The sequence below is a fragment of the Fusarium sambucinum genome, chromosome II (assembly GCF_050947815.1).
Source record: "Fusarium sambucinum isolate potato_lamoka chromosome II, whole genome shotgun sequence".
NCBI classification, from domain to species: Eukaryota; Fungi; Ascomycota; class Sordariomycetes; order Hypocreales; family Nectriaceae; genus Fusarium; species Fusarium sambucinum.
This window is the reverse complement of record NC_139293.1, coordinates 185,439-207,509: the sequence shown is the minus strand read 5'-3', so window position 1 is coordinate 207,509 and position 22,071 is coordinate 185,439. Positions and strand designations below refer to the sequence as shown.

Below are 22,071 nucleotides of genomic sequence, written 5' to 3'. Positions count from 1 at the left end.
GCAGACCTAAACAGGATTAGATAAAATGTCAGTCATACGGCAAAATGGCTTGAATAGGTAATATTATAAGTAGTAAGCTTATCTCATAATCCAATCTCAAGTATTTAACTTAGTGCCTCAAAATAGCTTTGCGCAAATATTACATACATAAAGGCAGTGCCAGAGAAGTAATTAAGCTTGAAGAGGGACAAGGTTCTGTCGACGAATAGCACGATAGAATCCGGTCACTATTCAAGCGCCTGAGTTTGGACAGGGGCGTTCTCCACTTGTTCGCTGACAGGGCTGACAGGGACGTTTAAAATACAGCATCTGGGATTGGGAACCTGGCATCTTTCGTGCCATTGGGCTATGATGTGTAGATTATTAAGTGCACTAGTATTGACTTGCAACACCAATAACCTCTGGCACAGCCGCCTTCCTATTAGCCGAGCCTTGTTTCGCTATAACTCTCGTGAGATATTGTTATTATTATTATTATTATTTTTATGATCCTTAAGCTTTTGCCCAGGCCTTCTCAATTTCCTCTAGGTTTTCAACAAAGGTTAATCTGTCCGCGCAGATCAAATTTTCAACAATGATCAAATCTAAATGTGAGATATTGTTATAACAATCTTCCACTTCGTCAGTTATACCTGATCTGACTAATATCGTCTAAAGTCTACGGCCGATAAATTCGTATAAGCTGACTCATTCAGCTCGCAAAATCTAGTACCTACTTCGTCTTATGAACATGGGTAGCCTGCCAATGGGCGGAGCACTTTCTCGATGCAGAAAATCCACGAATTAGATGTCACAACGGGCTTTGTTGGTCAAATGTATTATGTGAGCCCCGATGTCGTTGAATTGCAACGACACAATTCAGGTTTCTATATAACAGGCCATCCATCCGAGCCTTGATCTCATTTCAACTCACCCATCAGCTCATCAAACAAACACATTAACCTGAAAGACCTTTCGTTTCATTACTACTTCTCATATCAAACTTCAAGATGTTCAACTTGGCATCTATCGTTGCTCTCACTTGCGTCTTTCAACAGGTGCAGTCGGTTCCTGTCACTGGGTCGACCTCTTTATCCACCCGAGACGTGATACCTATGCTTCCACCCAAAGGGGACGTGGAGGAGGAGAAATACCAGCCTCTTCTAGACTTCGATACGGACAGCTGCTACTACACATCAGCCATCGACATAGGTGGCAGAACCAACCCTGGGCTGGAACCATACTGGGGTAACAGCCTCTCTAGGTGCCGAGAATCTAGCCGCATTCATAGCAGCAATGTCTATTCTCGACAGCGATGTAACAATGGCTGGTGTGCCATCATGTACGAATACTATTTCGAGATGGACCATACTGGCTTCGAAGCTTTTGGTGCAGGCCATAAGCATGACTGGGAGAACATTGTGATCTTTGTCAAAGACAACCAAGTCAAACGAGTCGCGCCTTCGTGCCATGGAAAATACGACAAGGCGTCAGAAAACTTTCTGACTGGTGGAGACCGCGCCAAACTTGTTTTCCACAAGGATGGACCTGGTACTCATTGCTTCCGTATTGCCAACAAGAAAGATGATGGCAAGGTTGAGAACTTTACCAAGGACTGGATTCTGGGAAGTGTTCTGGGTTGGAACCACTGGCCTTCTGGAGAGTTAAAGTACAAGATGTTTGAAGCATGGCGTTCCGGTGTCGCCCCAAAGTTGTGGGACTGGGAAGATGCTTTCACCAAGAACCTCCGGATGGCTGCTGGCGATAAAGTTCCCGGTTTCGATCCAAGCCGTGACGAGTGAGCCGACATACAATTCAAAGCACCCGGAGGTCCCTAGGCTTCAGCGACAGTATTATCGGGTTCAGTCTGGCTTTCCTAAGCGCAATTCTATATTTCATTACTTTCAGGAAATCTTAGTTAACTTCTTCATTCATTTAAATATATAACATGAGTGCAATAGAATAATGCTCCGGATGTGATAGACTAGCAAATGTCTAATGGAACTATTATCTGTGCTTTTAATAGAATGTTAAAGCCATATAATTACATAAAGAACAGATTACTAATAATCACTGTAGCTATATAACAGTTTTACAAGTGTTATGTCTCTTCGATCCACCTATAGTCCAGAGGTTACAGTATGTTAACCACTCAGGCTTACTGATATTGTCCACTGGCTTCTGCAGCAGAGTTGCGAGGCCCGTGATAATATGATATCCTTGCATATCACTCAAGGGTTCACCTTTGGAGACGTACAGATGCTCTATTGGAGTTCAGAAAGTTCTCGCAGAATAGAAGGAAGAGACACGAGCGTCTGCATCAAACCCACCACCGGTAGTTTGGGAGATTATGGTCGTCAGCTCGCTGATGGACGGCAAATGGTCAATCATGATTACTGGTTTCCAAGTCGAGAAAAAGATGTGCTTCACTACAGAGAACAATGTACACATAGCTCCGATCACACTATCGGAGTAATCATATACTCTGATCGACAATCATATTATAACCACGGAAAGACGGCAACAGTAGATCATTGTTCCCCATAAATTGTAGGGGTCCAAGTAGCCCTAAATAATTCAGCGATCCCAATATAAACAAGGGTTAGAAAAGTTTGCACCAATCATTTGAATATCGTAACTTTGAACCAATCAAACGCAGAGAGGCTAGGAGGCTAGTACAAAAATCTCTGCTTGATTCAGTACGTCAGGTGGATTCAGGGACCGAAAAATGACCCTGGATCTAGGGTTTGAAAGGCTTAGTGACACTCACTAGCCGAAGGCTAAGCCTGTACTCCGTAGGGTCTAACCCGTTTATCAAAGTCCATGAATATTATTACAAAGATTGACTGAGCTCGGAGGAACAACACCTGTGAAAGTCACAAACGAACTTGTCTCTGAAGCCGAACGTAATAGCAATATCTTATACACCGACTCGGGTTTAGATTCGACCGAGTAATTGTTCTGACAAAGCAAATATTTCCATCCTTGGCGCTATGATGCCATATGGATGATCGTGAGATACAAAACAACGTATAAAACATGATGTGTCACGGCCTGCTGGAAGACAAGACCATTACAAAGATACATTCAGACTTCGCAAAACACACATCACATACAGAACAACTTAACCATCTTATCCAACATGCCCATCGACACTTTATCTCTTGAAGGCAAAACTGCCATAGTTACTGGCTCAGGTCGCGAAAACGGTATTGGTGCTGGTATCGCTAAAGCCTTGGCTCGCAACGGAGCGTCTGTTGTTATTCACTACGTCTCTGATTCCTCAGCCAACAGGGCGGCTGGATTAGTTGACTCTATCAAGCAGAGCGGCGGGAAGGCAATCGCGGTTCAAGCTGCGGTTGATACCATCATGGGCGCCAAAGAAATAGTTGCTAAAACTCTTGCTGGTTTCGGCACTCAACACATCGACATTCTTGGTAAATAAATTCAGATTTCCTTGGAACAGCTGTGGCTTGTTATCAGATATTAACCTGACTTTCGGAATAGTAAACAATGCCGGCACCGGGAACCTCGTCGACATCTTCGGGGAGCTTCATCCAGAAGAAATTGACCATGTCCTCCACACGAATGTTAATGGCCCATTATACATGGTGAACTCTACCATCCCTTACATGCCGCCAGGTGGACGCATTATCAATATTTCTTCCACTCAGTCCCAGCTCGGCGGCAATGTAACCATCACATATGCAGCTTCCAAAGCTGCTGTCGATAATTTGACCTGGTCGTTGGCGAAGCTTGTAAGTAATACTTGAACTGATAAAATACTGTTTTCTTTTGGCCCGTTCACTAAGTCCTGTTGCAGCTTGGAAGGAGTAAAGGCATCACTGTTAATTCAGTTTCGCCAGGTCCTGTTCGAACAGACTTAATACCGGAAGAATTAGTCGACGTCATACTGCAGCCGGAAATTGACTTGACACTTGCTGCTGACCGAGCAGGCGAGCCTGAAGATATTGGCGATGCTGTACTCCTACTGGTTCAGGAGAAGGCTAGATGGATTACTGGTCAGAACATATCTGTGAGCGGTGGTGTAACTCGTGGAAGATAAATATCTTGAGTCTCAGCGTCTCGAAACAGTCTTGAGTACTAGGTACAGTTACCACCTTCATGGTTGCGCCACGTGTACCCCACAATCTTCGAACAATCTTGTTGAGACTTCAGAACTGGATTTCTTGGCCTTCCAGTCTAGCCTTCAATAAACATGTAGTCTTAAGGACAGGTCCCAAAACACCGTTGAGTCGCACGAGTACAACATTTTGGTCCAACTACCTACCACCTGTGAGCATATAGAGCCACTTTCATTAGTACTTTCGTAGACATTAGCTCACTAGCTATCGATGAAAGTTGGATAAGCCTCGCTCGCTCTATTGGCCATTAAAAGGCGTAATACTTTGCACCCGTCGTAACTACGCCTTACTTATTGGACAATCATTTAACTAGTGTAGACTAGGGTATCACTTTGCATTCATGGCCGTCGCGTGATTGAGTTCAAGAAAAATATGAAAATAAAGTGGTACCATTCGTGCCAGCAACAGCGGCTTAAGGCTTCTGTAAGCAGCGGTAAGTACTATTGTGATGGCTGCGATAGTCACTATAGCCCTTGTAACCAAACTGGGATCCTAACTGTCATCGATGATGTCTTGAGTCAATCAGCGCACTAATGTGAGTATTATCGTTGTTTATGTAAGCAACGAAGCGGTCATCAGCCCATCAAATGCTCATCGTATAAATGAACCAATAATATACTACGATCGGATTATAGACTAGCAGATAGATTAGTGGGGTTGGACGGGTAGCTAAGCTGCACGGGTAACTCCATCAACAACAACATGTGGAAACTTGCGGAGATTTACTAGAGTCGGCCTATCACCTTCTGCAAAGAGAGTTTCGCAGTGATGGTTCGTCATCTATTTGCGTGTCAGTTACGGTAAGACAGCCAGATTATGGAGTGTCCTTAATCTACCCGCCGACGACTAGCTTTGACTAAAATGCACAAGCCCAATCCTGCTGGCCTGGACCCGCAGCTAGCTCCGAGCCCAGTTTGTTTGGCCAATACCCTAAGCCCCTTGATCTTTTGCAGGTAGTTTATTTGTATTATAAATCCGTTCTGGCCATGGATACTCACAGAAGTCATGCGTAAAACTTCCTGGAGGGTGGCGCTCGGGGTCTGGTTTACATTATTCAGCGCTCTAGTCTCGAGAAAGTCCCGTCACTGTAATGATCCCAGTTAGCCTAGTAGCTGGAACATATGGGCTTGCATGGTACTCTAGACACGAGCTCAAGAGAAACATATAAATATACGGTCCGTGTCGCCAGTCCAGGAAGAAGAACCAAATATCTCGCACTATCCTTTTGGTTGACTTACACTCTTACATTACACAAATTATTCTCCAAACAATAATACCACTATGACCAATCAGTTGATTTCTACTGACCAATGGCTTGCCGCCGCCAAACATCGTCGTTCTGTTTACGACTTGAAGAACACGTCGGCCGTCACAGACAATCGTGTGGAAGAAATTCTGAAGGAGATCCTCTCATTTTCGCCATCTTCGTATAACACTCAACCTGTCCGGGTAACACTCATCACTGGGGAGAAGCACAGACAGTTCTGGGATCTAATTATCGAACATGCTGAGCCTGTGCTCAAGGGCGTCAGCGAAGAAGTGTGGGTTCAGATGAGTGGACTCATTAAAATGCACAAGGGAGCATACGGATCGGTCAGTACACTACTTGCTTTTTTTCTCGGGAATCTTGATTAGTTTTTCTGCACACTTTGCCTCAGGTGACTAACAGATTTCTCTTACGTTTAGATCCTTTTTTGGGAGAGAGGCCAGACCACAATTGAGGCTGCCGCCAAACACCAATCGGCTGCCCATATGTTCCCGCAGTTTGGTGAACATGCCCAGGGTATCTTCCAAATTCTTGTGTGGACTGCGCTTGAGCTCGAAGGCGTCGGCGCCAACCTTCAGCACATGAATGCCATCCCTCCTGTGGTCTCAGCAGTCAGGGCATTCTGTGGGGTTCCTGATGATTATGAGCTCAAAGGCCACCTCAACTACGGTGATGAAGCCCAGGCGCATCCCGAAGTGCCTGAAAAGCTTCCTTTCAGCGAAACTCTCAAGGTCATCAGCTAGACTTGACCGCTGACCTTGGGAACCTCTCGTCCTCTCGCTTCTTCGTACCCTCTACTTTCTACCCCGCTGCACCTGGCTACGCACTTCTAGCCTCCTCAACAATCGTTCTTTTCCAGGCTGATGGGGTTAAAGAGTCGACAGGACTAGAGCTTCAGCCCGGAAGACTTGCAAACACCAACTCTATCGCACCACGGCCTACATGTTCTACTCTGATGCGAGCATCCTTGGAAATTCTTGGGTATCGCGTCTATCAACACAGTTATATGATCGTTCATAGAAACCCGACGACATTTCAATAGTAGCAATGATCAAGACTCGTTTACTTTAGCTATTAAGAGACTTCATGTATTCAATGTGATGAAACAAAGCGTCTTGTAAAACATGAGAGTTATGCATAGAACCGACACACCCACTTCCCACAATTGTAAGTATGGCCTTATTCCGCATATTGATCACAGAGGAGTCCTCAGCTTACTAATCCATATGTGATTCGAGACTATGCTGACCTGGGCATTGACAAACGGCATGGTGGGGTCTGACCATAGCGCTAGGGGCTATGGCTAACTTTTTAGTTGTTAAAAAGGTCATCCGCCTTGCTCGCAACTTTCTGTTCGCCATTCTCCCCTCTACATATGTATCGGATTTCGCCATGCAGTCCAAGATCGTATTTGAACTACCACGCCGTAAAAGATATCAGATTAATGGCCCGAGAAGTCATGGGGCTTGCATACCTGTAAGTATTAGCCCCCGTACTCTTTTAGTACTCTTGTCGATAGTTGCACCCAGGCGACGATGATCCAACTGACTTCAATTATAGTGTAAGCGATCTCATGTCAAGTGTGATGAAAACAAGCCAGTCTGTTCCCGGTGTACTAGGACAAAAACTCCATGCGCATATTCCGAGTTTCTCAAGATACCAGACCGACAAAGCGGAAGCCATACCAAGCATCGCACGATCCTCCCTCTAAAACCAGCAGCTGATCTTCACCCTTCTGTTCAAGTCATGGACAACTTCACCAGTGCCACCGAGCTTTCTAGTAATCACATACAGGGGTACGGACAACTGATGAATTCGCTGCCCAACTCATCCTTTTCTCAACCGAGTTACCTATCCAACTCCTTCATTATACATATGCCTCTCAAATCGCACGAACTCTTTCATTATTGTGAGTCAAATAGACTTCACCTGCTAACTATATGCTCGTTTACTGAGGATTCTACTAGTTTACGGATTACGCGAATCAATTGACGCAAGCGCAAGAGAAAGCCGCGATGTGACGTAAGTCTATCTATCCGCCCGCTGTTTGGCATTATAATCTATCATGCTTATATCAAATTTGGAGATAGACTGGCATCCGCCATCCAGAGTGTTGATGCACTACGCAATACTTTGCTTATTGCTGGCATATACCATGTCTGGAAAACTGGGTCGGTGAATTTCATTCCGACCCTACTGTGGCATAAGATCAAGGCTATTGGCCATGTGAATGAATGTCTTGGCCAACCAGTTCTGAGATACAGTTCGTGTGTGAGACATATTGCTACGTTGTGCTTCATCGAGGTATGATCTTATAATCTGGCATCGTTAAATGTGAGAATAGCTGCTGATTATTGCAAGTGCGCGTTAGGAAATTTCAAAATAGCAGAGACACATTTGTATGGTTTGATAAGGTTTATGGATATCTATAGACCATCCCATCTGGCTTTGAGAACTACTGTCGACGAAGAATTATCGAACCGGTGGGTTCTACTGTATGCCACCCGTTATGAAACATTGGCGTATCTTCTATACTAACAAGATATAGTATTTACGTTTTTGGTCTCGGCTTTAAAAGTCATCTTGAAGACATTCTGAACGATGATCACCATCGACGTTCTAGTAGTCAAACCTCACCTGCTTTGGCTGGTGTTATTCTGCGTGGGTCTCATGGATATAACTTACAAAGTCTAGAGGCTAGGTTGAAGGCCTTAGCGATGGTTCCGTCCTTATTCAGTGACTTACCTATAACTGAATTCTCTGATGTTGATGGTGAGCCGATACTGGACCATCTGAAAACCTTGACCGATACCTCTCACCTCAGATCTGAAGGTGCGGGTACCGGTCTTTTACTGAGCTTCGTTATGTCTCACATCCAGTCTGTAGCAGGAGATGAGGGTACCAGTTCAAGTCAAGAGGATCAATTATGCTTGCGTTCATCTTGGTCTGGGTTGTGTAGTTCATCTGGACTCTACATAAACGCAGTTCTGAAGCTGGGGAAAAAAGGCAAACCCATGGAGCCAATACTGCATCGTCATTTCTTATACATTCTGAAACAGGATCTCAGCAGCAGTCACAATAAGCTTCATACTAACTCCTACCATGTATCAACTTTGTGGTTTTGGAAGGCCTTCGTCGCATTGTTCAGTATAGAAGTGGTTTTGGATATCCATACACAAGATATGTTGAAGCCACTACGGATGCTTTTCGCCAAATTTATACATGATTGGTGCGTTACGGTTGGAGTTACGAGATGGAAAGAAGCGAGAGCCGCTTTGGAAAACATTGCTTGGCCTACACCCTCAAACTTGGAGGAATGGACTGCAAGCCTGTGGTACGACTGTGTTTCTTGAAACGTGCTGTTCGTCACGGAGCAGATCAAAAGTTGTACAGGGTGGTTGGAACGGTTACAAGGGTATGATTCTAAGCAGTCATCAACTTCAAAAGATGTAATACACGAGTCGCACAACAAGAACGAACAGATACTTTGCTGACCAACTCAAGATTGCGACTAGAAGCGAAATATCACACAATTATAATGCCCTTGTTATTTTATACCTAAGCGTGGTAACTGGGTACCATGATATGATTATGACTTTGATGGTAGCGGCAGAACTGGCCACTCATACTCTCTTTTGAACAATGACGTGAAAACCCACTCCCCGCAACCAACCTCCCTTACTTCTTCCTTTACCACGCCCGGGAGAACAATCTCTGCAACAGTGTTGGGGGGAACTTTAGCTCGGATCGTAAATTCTTCGTGGTTCCCGTCAACATCCTGGGTATCCCACTCAAAGGAAATAGTGCCTTGGGAAGAGACATGTGACGCAGAAGCTCGGGAAAAGTTGGCGCCAATGGCAGGAGAGATACGAACCTTCCTCCATCCAGGCTCAAGCCTCTGTAGCCCGGCAACTCGCTCATACATGAACTTTGCTATAGCGCCAAACGCATAGTGGTTAAACGACGTCATTTCTCCCGGGTTGATAGAACCGTCCTCCAACATGCTGTCCCATCTCTCCCAGACCGTAGTAGCACCCATCGTTACAGGGTATAGCCACGACGGACAGCCCTTTTCAAGTAGCATCGCATATGCAACTTGCAAATGACCAGTTGATGCAAGGGCTTCGCACAGGAACGGCGTGGCGGCAAATCCTGTGCCCACTTTGAACTCGTTCTTACGTACGAGCTCCACGAGACGATCTCCAGCTCGTACTCTTTGCGTTGGGTCGAGGAGGTCAAGACAGATAGCTAATGCATATGCAGCCTGTGAATCTGAGGCAATGCGCCCTCTAGGCGTTACGTATTCTTGCTGAAATTCGGCTCGTGTAGCCTGGTAATCCTCCTCAAATCGGATATGCTCCTGCTTTTTCCCTAATAAGCCACATATCTTCCTCATCAGATCTAAGCTCTGTAGCAAGAACATGTTTGACACCATTTTAGCGTCCGTCGAGCCTTTCCATGGGCGGTCTGCCGGTGCTGTTGGGTCGAGCCAGTCCTATTCTGATTATGAGTTTCAATAACCACGAGGAACGTATTTGAAGAACTTACACCGAGTTGAAAGGGTCCAGGATCCCAGAGCCCTGACTTCATTCTTGGGAGCACTGCCATCCATTTCATCATGCTGTTATACTGTTGAGACAAGATGCTCTTATCTCCAGTCTCCTGATAAAGAACCCATGGCGCTATGATCGTCACATCATGCCAAATAGCGCATGGCACTTTCCTACACCAGATAGGATCTGGGAGAGTAGCGTTTGGACTAACCATTGGCGGAACGCCACCAAGGACATCCTGATCATGTTCAAGATCGACCAGCCAATTCTTAAGGATGCCGAAACAGTCATAAATAAGACATGCGGTAGGGCCAAAGAGTGACAGGTCTCCGGTCCATCCAAGTCGTTCATCTCTTTGAGGACAATCGGTTGGTACTGAGATGAAGTTTCCTCTCATACCCCAAACGATGTTCTGATATAGTTGATTAAGTAACGGATCCGAGCATGAGAAGTGACCAGCGGGTTTCATGTCAGTGTGACACACCACCGCTTCCACACAAGAAAGATCAAGTGGACCTGGCCAATTATCAATCTGGGCGTACCGGAATCCGTGAAAAGTAAATCTTGGCTCCCAGGATAGCTCCACAGGTGAGTCTTTAAGGATGATCTCATCCCTTGCTTGGCATATCCTCAAGGGTCGAATACCAAGCTCTCCATTCTCCATCACTTCAGCATGTTGAAGTGTAATTCTGTGTCCACTGGATCCTTTGATCCCCGAAAGACGCAAATATCCAACGATGTTTTGACCAAAATCAAGGACCAGTTTCCCACTAGGTGTCGTTATTTCTTTGACGGGATTTATGGTTTCAATCCGACGCACTGGCTCTGCGAAGCCCGACGTAAGATGAGTAGAGTCAGGCAGGAATGTAATCGTCTGTACATCAGTCCAGCCTTTCGGGCTTTCTTCATCCAATACCATCGACCAGTTTGGAACCTCCTTTGTCATATCATATTTCTCGCCATCATATATCTCCGCAAGTCGAGTTGGACCTTGCGTAACCTTCCAGGAGCCATCGCTGTTTATGCTGCAAGTCTGTCCATTGGCGCAAGTGACTTCCAATTGAGCAAGAAGAGCGGTATGGGGACCCCATATATTTCTGTGTCCTCCTTCAAAGCCAATACGGCCACAGAACCAGCCCTCAGCAACTCTTATTCCAACACAGTTTGCACCCGCAACTATGTGCGAATGAACATCGTAAGTTTGATATTGGAGTCGTCCATCGTAAGATGTCCAACCCGGAGCTAGGAAATGATCGCCGACACGCTGCCCGTTGATCTCAGCTTCGTAGATACCTTGAGCGGTGATATAAAGTCGCGCTTGAATAGGTTTGTCAGGAACAACAAATTGATTGCGGAACAAATCCTCAGGGCCAGCTTGTGTGCTCTTTTCAGCCCACGGTGCGGTGATTCGTTGGCATGTCCAGTCTGATCGATGCAAAAGTCCCACTTCAAGATGAGCAGGCTCGCTCCAGGCAGTTTTCTTTCCTTGTTCATCCCAAGCTCGAACACGAATCGATATATGTTCACGAGACTCAAGAGACTCTTTGAATGGCCATTCAGTCAGGATGTTTTGCCGGGACTGGTGACTTGCCATAGACACGTCTTGCACTTCTTGACTCGGCCCGTATTTAGTCAGCTCGACATCATAGCCATTTTGAGTGCTGCAAGTATCGTCATGCGGGATCTTCCAAGATATCCGTGGCCTGGCGTCTTGAACACCCAGAGTATTGCAAGGTTGATAATGTTCGAAGCGAACATCAGTCACTGGCAACATGTTGGATAGCCCATGAATACCCAGAGACAAATTTATGTTTTCTGGAAACATGTTAGACAGACTTGGTCTACTTTGATGTGATTTAGACAGAGATTCTAAGTCAAGACTTCTTAGTTAAGAAGAAAGAGATTAGCTCGACATCCCTCTCGATATGCTACCTATCTTAGCGTCCGTCTAAGCCCATCATTCAGCATCGTCGGGAAACCCGTCGTAAAACTCTGCTTTCGAGTACAGTGGCCCAAGTGACGCGTTATTTTATTTTACCCACCCTGACTGCTCGTTTATTCATGTGCGAGCTTGGTGGATTGTGGCGGTGATAGCATATGGGCCATGGGTCGCGGCCAGTACGCGGTTTCGTATACAGCCTCGTATTCTGCTTTGATCTTACCCCGCAACTTACAATTCCATGTTACAAGGGGTTGTATACCTCTTTGAGTATTCCGACAGAATTTCCGACGTTGAATTTTGTTTTTGACTTACCTCGGCTCTCAAAATCGCTCTGTAAGCACGATACTCTCCCCGTGGCTTCTATTCCCCATGTGACCAAGAACAGTATGGGGTAAGTAGCAAACCGCGAGGATCTGTAGTTTTCTCCGCGTTCAGGTTATGGTACATCGAGGGGCTGTAATATCGATCACTACCCTAAGTATTGACAACCCTTGTCTACCCGCTCTTCGTCATGATCTGCTTGAGAAACAATCACAAACCCTAGTCCTAGCTATGTAGTCTAGTTCGACTACTCGGACAATTACACGCTCATAGTGGATGCATACGAAGATACTCGCGACTGACATGTTATCCGAGTACACAAGAAAAATTGAGTTACTAGGCAAATTAGCAACTATAAAGTTAGCGATCAAGAAGCCATTTCTTATAGATTAAATCCCACTGTTGAAATTAAGAAAGCCTCATCTTAATTTACACTGGTTACACTCGACCTTTCTAAAATATGCTGTTTCTTCCAATTTTGCCCATGACACTGGGTGCTATTCTGTTGGCACCCACTGTTTCAGGACAATACTCGCCCCATTTTCCAGAGCCCCCCAATCCAGAACCCATCGATGTGGTCGAGCTACCTTTGCCTCCTGTAGTTTCAAGCAGTGCTACAGGTGCTTGTACCTCCAAGATCAACCCCAGGGGTACAGGTTGCATTGGTAGAGATGCTGGAGAAGAGCAACAGTTCCAGTCGGGAGACTTCACGCCCGATGGAAGACACATTGTGGTCAATGTCGACTTCATCGGTGCTCCTGCAGCTCCAGACCCAGCGAGCATCTACGATGGTGAACATCTGATCCTCATCAGCACAGATGGTACCAACTTCTCCAACGGTGATCCATGGAAGTGTATTACCTGCGGTGTTCCGTCCAAGAATGCTCCTTGGGTTGATCCGCAGAAAGACTATCCTCATGCATTTCGAAGCGGCGACAAGGCGCTGTGGGGTCATAACATTGTCTCTTGTGGTGGAAACCCTTTGGCTAGCGATGCCTGCACTCCGAATATCACTCACATCCATCCCATTCATTGGACCACCTCTGCCGATGGGACTGGAAAAGGCGGCTCTCCTCGAGAGATGCGCCTTCACCCTGATGATGAACACATGGGCTGGAGCTCTTTTACTGGTACTGGAGGCCAGTTCACCTACTTTGGCCGTCTAGAGTTCAACGAAGATCCAAAGGTTGGCGATCCTCTTGTTCCTCGATACGACTTGGTCGATGTGAACATTCTCGTTGATGCAAATGGCAAGCCGCCTATGTACGTCGATGATGAAAAACTACGCTTTAACCATGACGCAATTACGCTTGGTGAGCTTCGTGGTTTCAGCGGTTCGGGTGACGAGATTATCTATATTGGACCTCCCGTGGAAGCCAACAACATTGATGTCTCAGCTGTCCACCTTACCACCGGGGCCGTTCGCCGCCTTACCAGCCATCCTGACTATACTGACCCAGTCTCCATGTCCCAAGATGATCAATGGATTGTTGCTATGGACACGCGTGTTGTAGGTCGCCAGATGTTCATGTCTGGCATGAGATGGATCCCTCCGATCATCGATTACCTCGTTGTTGCCCTCGCTTCGTCAACTCGTAATAACGGACCGCGAAGATTCTTTCAGCCAATCCTGATCGGTCGCAACGGAGACAGCGGGAATTATTTCGGCCAGCAGGTTAATGCCGATGGTGACGGGAGCGATGGAAGTGTCAACGATCCCAACTGGAATGGCAGAGCTGATCCAGCCTTTTCCCCTGACAGCACAATGATTGTATATTGGCAAGCACTGGTGGTTTCCCCGTCATGTGGTGGTTCCAATCCTCTCCCATGCCCAGTTTCCACCGCCCAAGGAGGACGCAACTACCGGATAATGCTTGCTCGTCGTACATCTCTTAAGTCTTCAAAATCAGCGCCGGTCTTCAAGGCTCCCGATTTTATCCCATGGGCTAAACCCTTTCCCGCTGGTAGTAAAACACCAGCGCAATACGAGATTCCAGCTGGCAACTACACACTACAAGGTCAATTGTCAGGCGTTGCTGAGGTTTCCTTCATTGAGGACCCCGAAACTGGCATCATTCGGACTATCTCAGCTTCTTATAGCGATTATTCAGACCAAGAAGGTTATGTCATCGACGGGTACGAAAAGGTCTCCAAGTGGAAGTTACTTCCCAATGTATGGAAAGACCGGGTTAAATGGTTCTCCAATATCACGCAGACTGGAGTAGTGGAGGGGACCAAAGTCACAAGTCGAGATGGGTATGAATTGGAGATTGACGTCAGCGTTAATCTCCTGGAGTCTAACGGAACGTTGACGACTGTTCTTGATGGAATCGAGTACGTCCAACCCGCTAGTGGTACCTAGGATGCAGCATGTACGATTCTGTTACTCGGATGGTAAATAGTCTATAGTGAGTTAGGCTAAATAGCAAAGAGATTTCTCAGGGACTGGAATTCGCTTAGCGCCCCATGACCATACGTCCAAACTGCATCCCTATCATCAACATACTGCGTAAAGCCTAATAAAAATCGAAGCATCCAACCGTCTGGACGAAATGAGTCGTTTTTGCTCCGAAGACAGGCATTGTGAAAATGCTGCAACCGGCTGATAGATATATGGTTCATAGGCCAGTAGTTGTTCATTGATGAAATCATCTCGAAATTTCTTTCTAACCGCATCTTAGCCGCGACGATCTCATCATCGTCGATTTCGAAGAGAAGTGTGTGGATTTGGACTGTGGAAGCCAGGCATAGAATATGTCCAGCAAGCGGATACAGAACGGCCGTGTCTGATCGCTGCTTCGCCTTGTAGATGAGGTCACATAGATTTGTTGCGTGCTGTTTGCATCGCTGGGCAAACTGCTGTGTCAAGTCATCAAGTCGATCCTGTTCTTGAGTAGAGTAGAGGTGTTGATAGAATAGTAGTTGTCCGGCATGATTGTAATTGATATGCAGTATAATAAAAATGGCACCGAAGCCCTCGTCAGCCCAGTATGTCACATTCTCGTCAGAATAACGAAGCCTTGGAGGTATGTTGCTAGCCCACTCATCGAGAGAGTCGTGAAGCCGATGATCATATTCTCTGATAGTTGAATGTTCGCCTTGTTTATCCATCATTCGGGAGTTCAGAAAGAGGATTATATCATAAAGCAAGAGGTTAAGTCGGATCATCTGTGCGACCAAAGATTCAGGATCGAAGTTGCAAGCAGGTGATACACAATTTGACGGTTCAAACGACGTTGCTGGTGTATCACAGGTTAACAAAGCAAATTTGCGCTCGTCCATAGGCAACGGGATGGTGTCTCGTGGTTGTATAAACCTAGGGAGAGATTGGGTTGCAGTTGACCATGTCTCGGTTGTGATAAGAGACCACCATACTAGTGAATAAAGTCAGAAAATAGCTTTCGGTTTAGATTTAGATCAAGTTACCTCTTCTATTGATTTCCTGCTCGAGAGGAGACTCGGTTGGTAAGTTTGGAAGATCCAACAGCATGGCCATGCGAGAAGCAATTGCATGATAGACCGACTCCGTTCTGGAATCTCCTTCGACCGAAGCATTTGCCGCGAGCAACAGACAAGCTTGGATACTGGTTAATGAAGTATGCTCCAAATCGAGCAATCTCTTGATCTCGTCCCGATACGGTCTTCCCCTATCCCACGGCGTGGTAGATGCAAAGACGCAATGAGTTGAGTAACGCGCTGACAGACTTGCAATGCCAAAGAACAGGATCTTCGGGATGGAAGAGTCTTTGACTTGAGCCATGAAAGTTTCGCGATGGAAGATATTATGAAATGTAATGTGTATGTACCGAAAATAGAGATTCGATAACTCCTCAGCCAGAGTGGCATCAGGTACAACCATCGAGGAGACACGACGAGGCCTACCATCGTCTGCGTAACTACCAAGAGGTTCATAATGGCTCTCCAAAGTATTGGAGACAGGGTCGTTTACGACTGCAATGCAGTCGAGGCCTCTCTTGATGCAGAAATTGCAGCTCAGACCTGGTCGAGACCGATCACACTTCTTCCGCCGATCGCTATAGTGTTTGATATGAGACAGTGTTCAACAAAAAATCGAGGTCGATGCATACCGGCATGCTATACAGGCAGATAGTGGTCTCATAGATGTGGATTTGATTGCGCATTTCCTGTGAGTTAGAACGTGATGGTTTAGCCCAGCATGTTTTTTTAGACCTCATTCCGGGTCCAACCCCGCTTTTAATGTCACATTGCCACAGACAGGAAATGATTGAAAAAATAAATTGTAGTTATAGGAACAAGATACACTATATCGCGGTTCTTTGGCATGTTAGTGCGAGAGGATAACTCTTCATCTGACAAGCCCTTTTTCATTTTTCAATCTCTAGTTGAGGTAGAGTACATATTGAACGGATTGCTAGGGAAATGCGTTGAGACGTAGATCTGCAACTTGTGGAATACTGATGAGACCCAAGAATACAAGGCATCGTGCTGACCATTCTAGCCCCAAACCCAGAATAATGGCAGTTCGCTCGTGACATGTTTTAATGTGAATTACTCTTAATTCCCTGTATCCTAGACTGCTCATATGCGGGGAACTAAAAATCAGGCTCCACCATAATCCGACTAGTTTTCCGACGAAGACTCTAATACAGGGGTGTAATTTCTGTAGGGTAAGACCTTGCCGTTTGAGATCCGCCAGTTACTCCGACGCAAATTCCATGTACCCTATGGCGTCAAATAATCCATCAGCAACTGCTGCAAAAGACAGAGACCCAAACAAATGTGATTGCTATAAACTCCACTCTCTCATACGAGCCAAAGAAGATCAAGTCGGATGGTGGGGTCGGGGCTTGTGAGGATAGAAACTGAAATACGAAGAAAAGATCCTTAGTTCCTAATTCACTCAAGGTTACCACCTATTTACTTCTTTCCTTTTTCACAAATTCTTTTGCTTTTTACCATCAAGTTGCAATGTCCAAAGAGGCTTCTATGTTCCAGGCTGGTGATTTGGTCACCAGCTCAGGCACAGGAAGTAACAACGACGATCTGACCGTACACGAGCTCCCACTTCCCAAAGATTTCCGCTGGGGTACTGCTACCGCCGCGTATCAAGTCGAAGGTGGTGCAAACCAAGATGGAAAAGGTCAATCCATCTGGGATACGTATACACATCTCGAGCCCTCGCGGACGAACGGAGCAACAGGCGATGTAGCCTGCGATCACTACAACCGAGTATCCGAGGACATCAACCTTATGAAGGCATGCGGTGTCGACGTTTATCGCTTCTCTCTGTCCTGGACACGCATAATCCCACTTGGAGGCCGCAGAGATCCGATAAACGAGAAGGGAATAGTTTTCTACAACGACCTCATCGACCGATTGTTGGCGAGCGGGATTGAGCCCGTAGTGACGTTATACCATTGGGATGCGCCACAGGCTCTTTACGATCATTATAAGGCTTTTTTGGATACTGAATCGTTCACTGCTGATTTTGCCAACTACGCGCGATTATGTTTTGCACGTTTTGGTGATCGCGTTAAGAAATGGATGACGTACAATGAGCCGTACATCATCTCCATTTTTGGTCATGTCAACGGAACCCTTGCACCTGGACATCGTGCAGAGGATGGGTTTGACACAAAGAGCGAACCCTGGCGTGTCGGTCATACACTGGTCATCTCACATGCTGTTGTTGTTCAACTCTATGTGAAAGAATTCAAGCCCGTACAACAGGGAGAGATCTCTATCGTATTGAACAGCCATTTCTACGAACCCTACTCCAACAAACAAGCCGATATCGATGCAGCGCAGAAACGACTTGAGTTCTACATTGCCTGGTTCGGCGACCCGATCTTTTTAGGACAAGACTATCCTGCCTCGATGCGAAACTATTTGGGTGATAGACTACCCCATTTTAGCACCGAAGAGCGCAAGCTACTCCGCGAGACAGCTGCTCTCAATTCGTTCTATGGCATGAACCACTATTCGACAAAATTCGCCCGTGCTCTCCCTGATCCCCCTGCGGAAGACGATTGGACAGGCAACATTGAGGAAGGAGCAGTAAACGAAGCTGGTGAGGAAATAGGTCCCGTTTCGCAATTTCAATGGCTTCGTGTCGCGCCTAATGGCTTCCGCAAGCTGTTGAACTGGGTCTGGAATCGGTACCACCTTCCTATCATCATCACAGAAAACGGATGTCCCTGCCCCGGAGAGCAAGATCTCAAGATAGCGATTGATGACAAGTTTCGTCAAAACTATTTTGGTCTGTACCTGGATGCTATTTCTCGAGCTATATATAGCGATGGCATCCCTGTCAAAGGTTACTACGTGTGGACGCTCATGGATAATTTCGGTATGCATATTCTTTGATCATACTTTGAATAATATGCTAACTTGTATGTTTTAGAATGGTCGGCTGGATACCAGCCAAAATTTGGTATTGTTCATGTTGACTTTGAGGGCGGACTAACACGCACGCCCAAAAACTCAGCAGCGTACTTGCGAAAGACTTTTGAGCGAAGAAGACAGGGTGATGATAATTGATCTAGATTTACTTGCATACTTAGATTTGATTTTGAAAAGATAGACTACAAGTAGAGATCCAGATAAGATAGCCTTGTCATCTTCAATCCAGGCGGTTTAGACATTGACAGCGAGCTCCGTTGAATGTATATCATTAAAAGATGTAGAGAGACATATCGCATTCTTGATTTTTGAAGGCTGCTTAGATCACTAAAAACTAACTCAATAGCAATTGAATCAATAGTTACAACTCACGTTAAGCGTGGTGCCACAACCGTCGTCAATTCACACCCTTAGGACATGCTCACAGTCCAAGATCTAAACTATTCGTAGGTCGCATATTGCATATCGTATTAACTGTCGAAATTCGGTCGCGCGCGCCATAAAGCTCTATTACTAATACATGCCAATTATGGCTTTAAGAGTACGTGAAACCAAAGCACCCGAGGAAAACCTGTCGGAATTCGCTTCGGTCCAGACTTTCCTGTAAAGAGAGGGTGGCTGGCTCGCGTGACGTTCAAAAACAGCATTTAATCATGAGATACTAACACAACTCGGAACATCTAGCCGATCCCCTTGATACAAGGTCTTCCAAGTAGTTGGCTGACACTTGCATATGTATTCTTAACTCGTCGGAAAACTTGGGCGGAAAACCCATCAGAGACGCATTAGTAGGGGTTAGGGAAGTTATCCAATTACAACGCGCGATCATATACTCCAATTGACTAACCTGCGGGGTATAAGTGCGCTAATGCTGAATACGCGGGTTCTCGCATGTTAGTCTTATTGACCCCATGGGGAAGCGAGGATCAAGATTCAATGATACACCGAGGGATTCTTATATGAAATGGCCTCGAGCCTGGCCATGAATTTGAATTTCAATCAAGCCCATCGCCTTAATTTTCTCTTTGATTAACATCAACAGCATTGGCTTTATCACCACTATGGCTGCCCCTAGCGACCCTAAAACACCTGTTGACAATCGTGTCCGTGTTGATTCTCTCCACCATGCCGAAACCGCGTCGAAGCATGGTGATCTTGCTGCCGAGGCCGCCATACAGGGCCAAGCGCTCTCTGGCTATGAGAACTTGTCCTTCTGGGAAACTGTTCGAACCTTCAAAATGGCGTCGTTCATCTGCCTACTTTCTGCTTTTAGTGCCGGAGCTGATGGTTATCAAATTGCGTATGCATGATATATACCCTTGTCATCGAAGTCATTCCACTGATATGATTCTTAGTATGCAAGCAAGTATTATTGCAAACAAAGGCTTTGTTCAGCAATTTGCCACATCGGTAAACGAAGAGGGTGAGAAATTCCTCGCCTCGAATGTCATTGCGACTTGGAGCGCTGGCCAGAACGTAGGTCAAATCCTCGGTCAGATTGGCATCTCATTTGTGGTCGCACGATTCGGTCGCAAGATTGCCATGTACACTCTGTGGATTATCCTCATGAGTAGTGTTTTGGCTGAATCACTTTCCCGAAGCTGGACGGTCTGGTTCGGAGCTAAGATGCTTGCTGGCACTGGTGTAGGTTGCCTGCAGGCAACTCTGCTTGGGTACATCACAGAGATCAGTCCAACACGAATCCGTGGTGGTATGTTGATGCTCTACAGCTTCTGGTGGACCGCTGGTTCTTTTTGTACCCACGTAGCTCTCCAGAAGCTGAACAGAACTGACCCTTTCAACTGGCTTACACCTGTGTATACCCAGTGGGGGCACATCGGAGTCATGGCCATCATCTACGTTTTTCTTCCTGAATCACCCTCCTGGTGTGTGACTGTTGGGAAGGAAGAGAGGGCCAAGAAGAGTATCAGGTTTCTCTACCGTGGAGTTCAAGACTTTGATGTCGATCGCCACTACGAACTCCTTGCCTTGAATGTTGAGCACGAAAAGGCTTTGGCAGCCGAGCAACGAAACGAAAGCTGGCTGGCTATCTTTAAAGGCATCAACGGCCGTCGTACTATCACCGCCATGTGGACTATTGTTGCACAACAGTTCCTGGGTCTTGCCCTCTTTGGCAGTTTTGGTACTTATTTCTTCCAGCAGGCTGGTCTGGCCGACCCCTTCCAGATCAAGGCCATTACTACATCTCTGCAGATCATCGTGGTTATCCTAGCCGTTTTTGGAGTCGACAGGTTCGGTCGTCGCCGCATGGCCTGCTGCGCTACATCGTTAATGTGGATCTCTTGCCTGATCGTTGGTATCATAGGAGTTGCTCCTCAAAGTGACGCTAGCACTTATGTGTTTGTCTTGTTTGCATGTTTCTGGAGTGAGTCCTCTATGATATATTTCCATCAATTATGATAAGCTAATTTTCTTCCTATAGACATTGGTATCTCAGCCAATGGAGCTGCGGGTTGGGGTTACATTGGGGAAATATCCTCGCAACGACTTCGACCATATACTTCTGGCTTCGCAGCTTCTGCCAACTCCATCACTGGCCTTGTCATGTCCGTTCTCACACCATACATGATCAACGCCAACAAATGGGACTGGAAGCTCAAAACAGGTTTTTTCTACGCTGGAGTTGGCCTTCCATGGGTTATTGGTACATGGCTCTTGGTGCCCGAGACTGCTCGGTGAGTAATGTTGAATACTAGGAAGTTGTGGAAAAAAGCTAATCTTTCTCTCAGTCGATCGCCCGCCGAGCTTGACGAACTCTTTGAGCGGAAGATCAAGGCTTGGAGATTCCATACTACTGGAACAGCTACCCAGCGTCTGATTCAGAGTGAGAATGCAAGAGCTGCTGAGAAATAGGTTATATACTCTTTTCCCATAGTTGTTATACAATTATAAATATCTCTTCTACTTGATACAAGAGCCGATCTCTTTAAAAATAGAAACAACAGGGCTGCGAACAGAGCGAAAGATTGTGGTATAACCTGTAACTGGATTGGAATCAGGCTATCTAAAACTGCCGTGACTTCCGTGACTGCCGAGCCAGTGTTGGCAGTGTTTTTAAAACAATTCGGCAGACAACACAGCCCCTAGAAACGTCAGTGATGCGTGTAGTTCAGAAAGCACGGTCCTATCACTCATAGTCGGGCTTTAAAGTGATTAAGACTCCGCGACTTATTTCATCTCCACCGAAATAGAAACCGAGACCGAAACCGAGACCGGCCTGTGCAGCCAATCAAGAGCCAGATGTTGCATAAGATAAGACTCAGATTCAATGTTTCTAGACTGAGCTTTGAGCTGGGCTTGGCTTCACCACGTCCCTTAGAGTTTTGACAATCATTTAGTGCTTAGTTTAGAGTAACGTGCTTGGGCTGTGCAGATCTAACACTGCCGCGTTTTGATAGTTTTCTAAGACATGTATCAGATTGAATTGGAGATTTGCTGTCGATGCTAATATTTATAAAC

At 46.0% G+C, this 22,071-nt stretch overlaps 8 protein-coding genes across 8 annotated transcripts; 6 read left to right on the top strand and 2 right to left on the bottom strand.

Annotated features, from left to right (window-relative positions):
- Positions 1-989: 989 nt before the first annotated feature.
- On the top strand, positions 990-1,781 carry FSST1_006833 (NPP1 family protein; the record flags this gene model as incomplete). Its single annotated transcript, XM_083236385.1, has 1 exon — positions 990-1,781. One exon carries the CDS (start codon positions 990-992, stop codon positions 1,779-1,781), a length of 792 nt encoding a protein of 263 aa, XP_083082794.1.
- Positions 1,782-3,121: 1,340 nt separating this feature from the next.
- FSST1_006832 (SDR family NAD(P)-dependent oxidoreductase) lies at positions 3,122-4,045 on the top strand (the record flags this gene model as incomplete). Its single annotated transcript, XM_083236383.1, has 3 exons — positions 3,122-3,416; positions 3,487-3,737; positions 3,803-4,045. 3 exons carry the CDS (start codon positions 3,122-3,124, stop codon positions 4,043-4,045), a joined length of 789 nt encoding a protein of 262 aa, XP_083082793.1.
- Positions 4,046-5,405: 1,360 nt separating this feature from the next.
- Positions 5,406-6,134, top strand: FSST1_006831 (uncharacterized protein; the record flags this gene model as incomplete). The annotated part of the gene is made up of 2 exons (XM_083236382.1): positions 5,406-5,717; positions 5,811-6,134. 2 exons carry the CDS (start codon positions 5,406-5,408, stop codon positions 6,132-6,134), a joined length of 636 nt encoding a protein of 211 aa, XP_083082792.1.
- Positions 6,135-8,980: 2,846 nt separating this feature from the next.
- Positions 8,981-11,718, bottom strand: FSST1_006830 (bacterial alpha-L-rhamnosidase-domain-containing protein; the record flags this gene model as incomplete). The annotated part of the gene is made up of 2 exons (XM_083236381.1): positions 8,981-9,886; positions 9,940-11,718. 2 exons carry the CDS (start codon positions 11,716-11,718, stop codon positions 8,981-8,983), a joined length of 2,685 nt encoding a protein of 894 aa, XP_083082791.1.
- A 949-nt stretch (positions 11,719-12,667) lies between these two features.
- On the top strand, positions 12,668-14,569 carry FSST1_006829 (uncharacterized protein; the record flags this gene model as incomplete). Its single annotated transcript, XM_083236380.1, has 1 exon — positions 12,668-14,569. One exon carries the CDS (start codon positions 12,668-12,670, stop codon positions 14,567-14,569), a length of 1,902 nt encoding a protein of 633 aa, XP_083082790.1.
- Positions 14,570-14,625: 56 nt separating this feature from the next.
- On the bottom strand, positions 14,626-16,327 carry FSST1_006828 (uncharacterized protein; the record flags this gene model as incomplete). The annotated part of the gene is made up of 3 exons (XM_083236379.1): positions 14,626-15,581; positions 15,634-16,241; positions 16,296-16,327. 3 exons carry the CDS (start codon positions 16,325-16,327, stop codon positions 14,626-14,628), a joined length of 1,596 nt encoding a protein of 531 aa, XP_083082789.1.
- An 830-nt stretch (positions 16,328-17,157) lies between these two features.
- On the top strand, positions 17,158-18,729 carry FSST1_006827 (glycoside hydrolase superfamily; the record flags this gene model as incomplete). The annotated part of the gene is made up of 2 exons (XM_083236378.1): positions 17,158-18,538; positions 18,593-18,729. 2 exons carry the CDS (start codon positions 17,158-17,160, stop codon positions 18,727-18,729), a joined length of 1,518 nt encoding a protein of 505 aa, XP_083082788.1.
- Positions 18,730-19,652: 923 nt separating this feature from the next.
- FSST1_006826 (general substrate transporter) lies at positions 19,653-21,465 on the top strand (the record flags this gene model as incomplete). The annotated part of the gene is made up of 4 exons (XM_083236377.1): positions 19,653-19,891; positions 19,947-20,977; positions 21,035-21,287; positions 21,342-21,465. The coding sequence occupies 4 exons, from the start codon at positions 19,653-19,655 to the stop codon at positions 21,463-21,465; spliced, it is 1,647 nt and encodes a 548-aa protein (XP_083082787.1).
- Between the last annotated feature and the right edge of the window lie 606 nt (positions 21,466-22,071).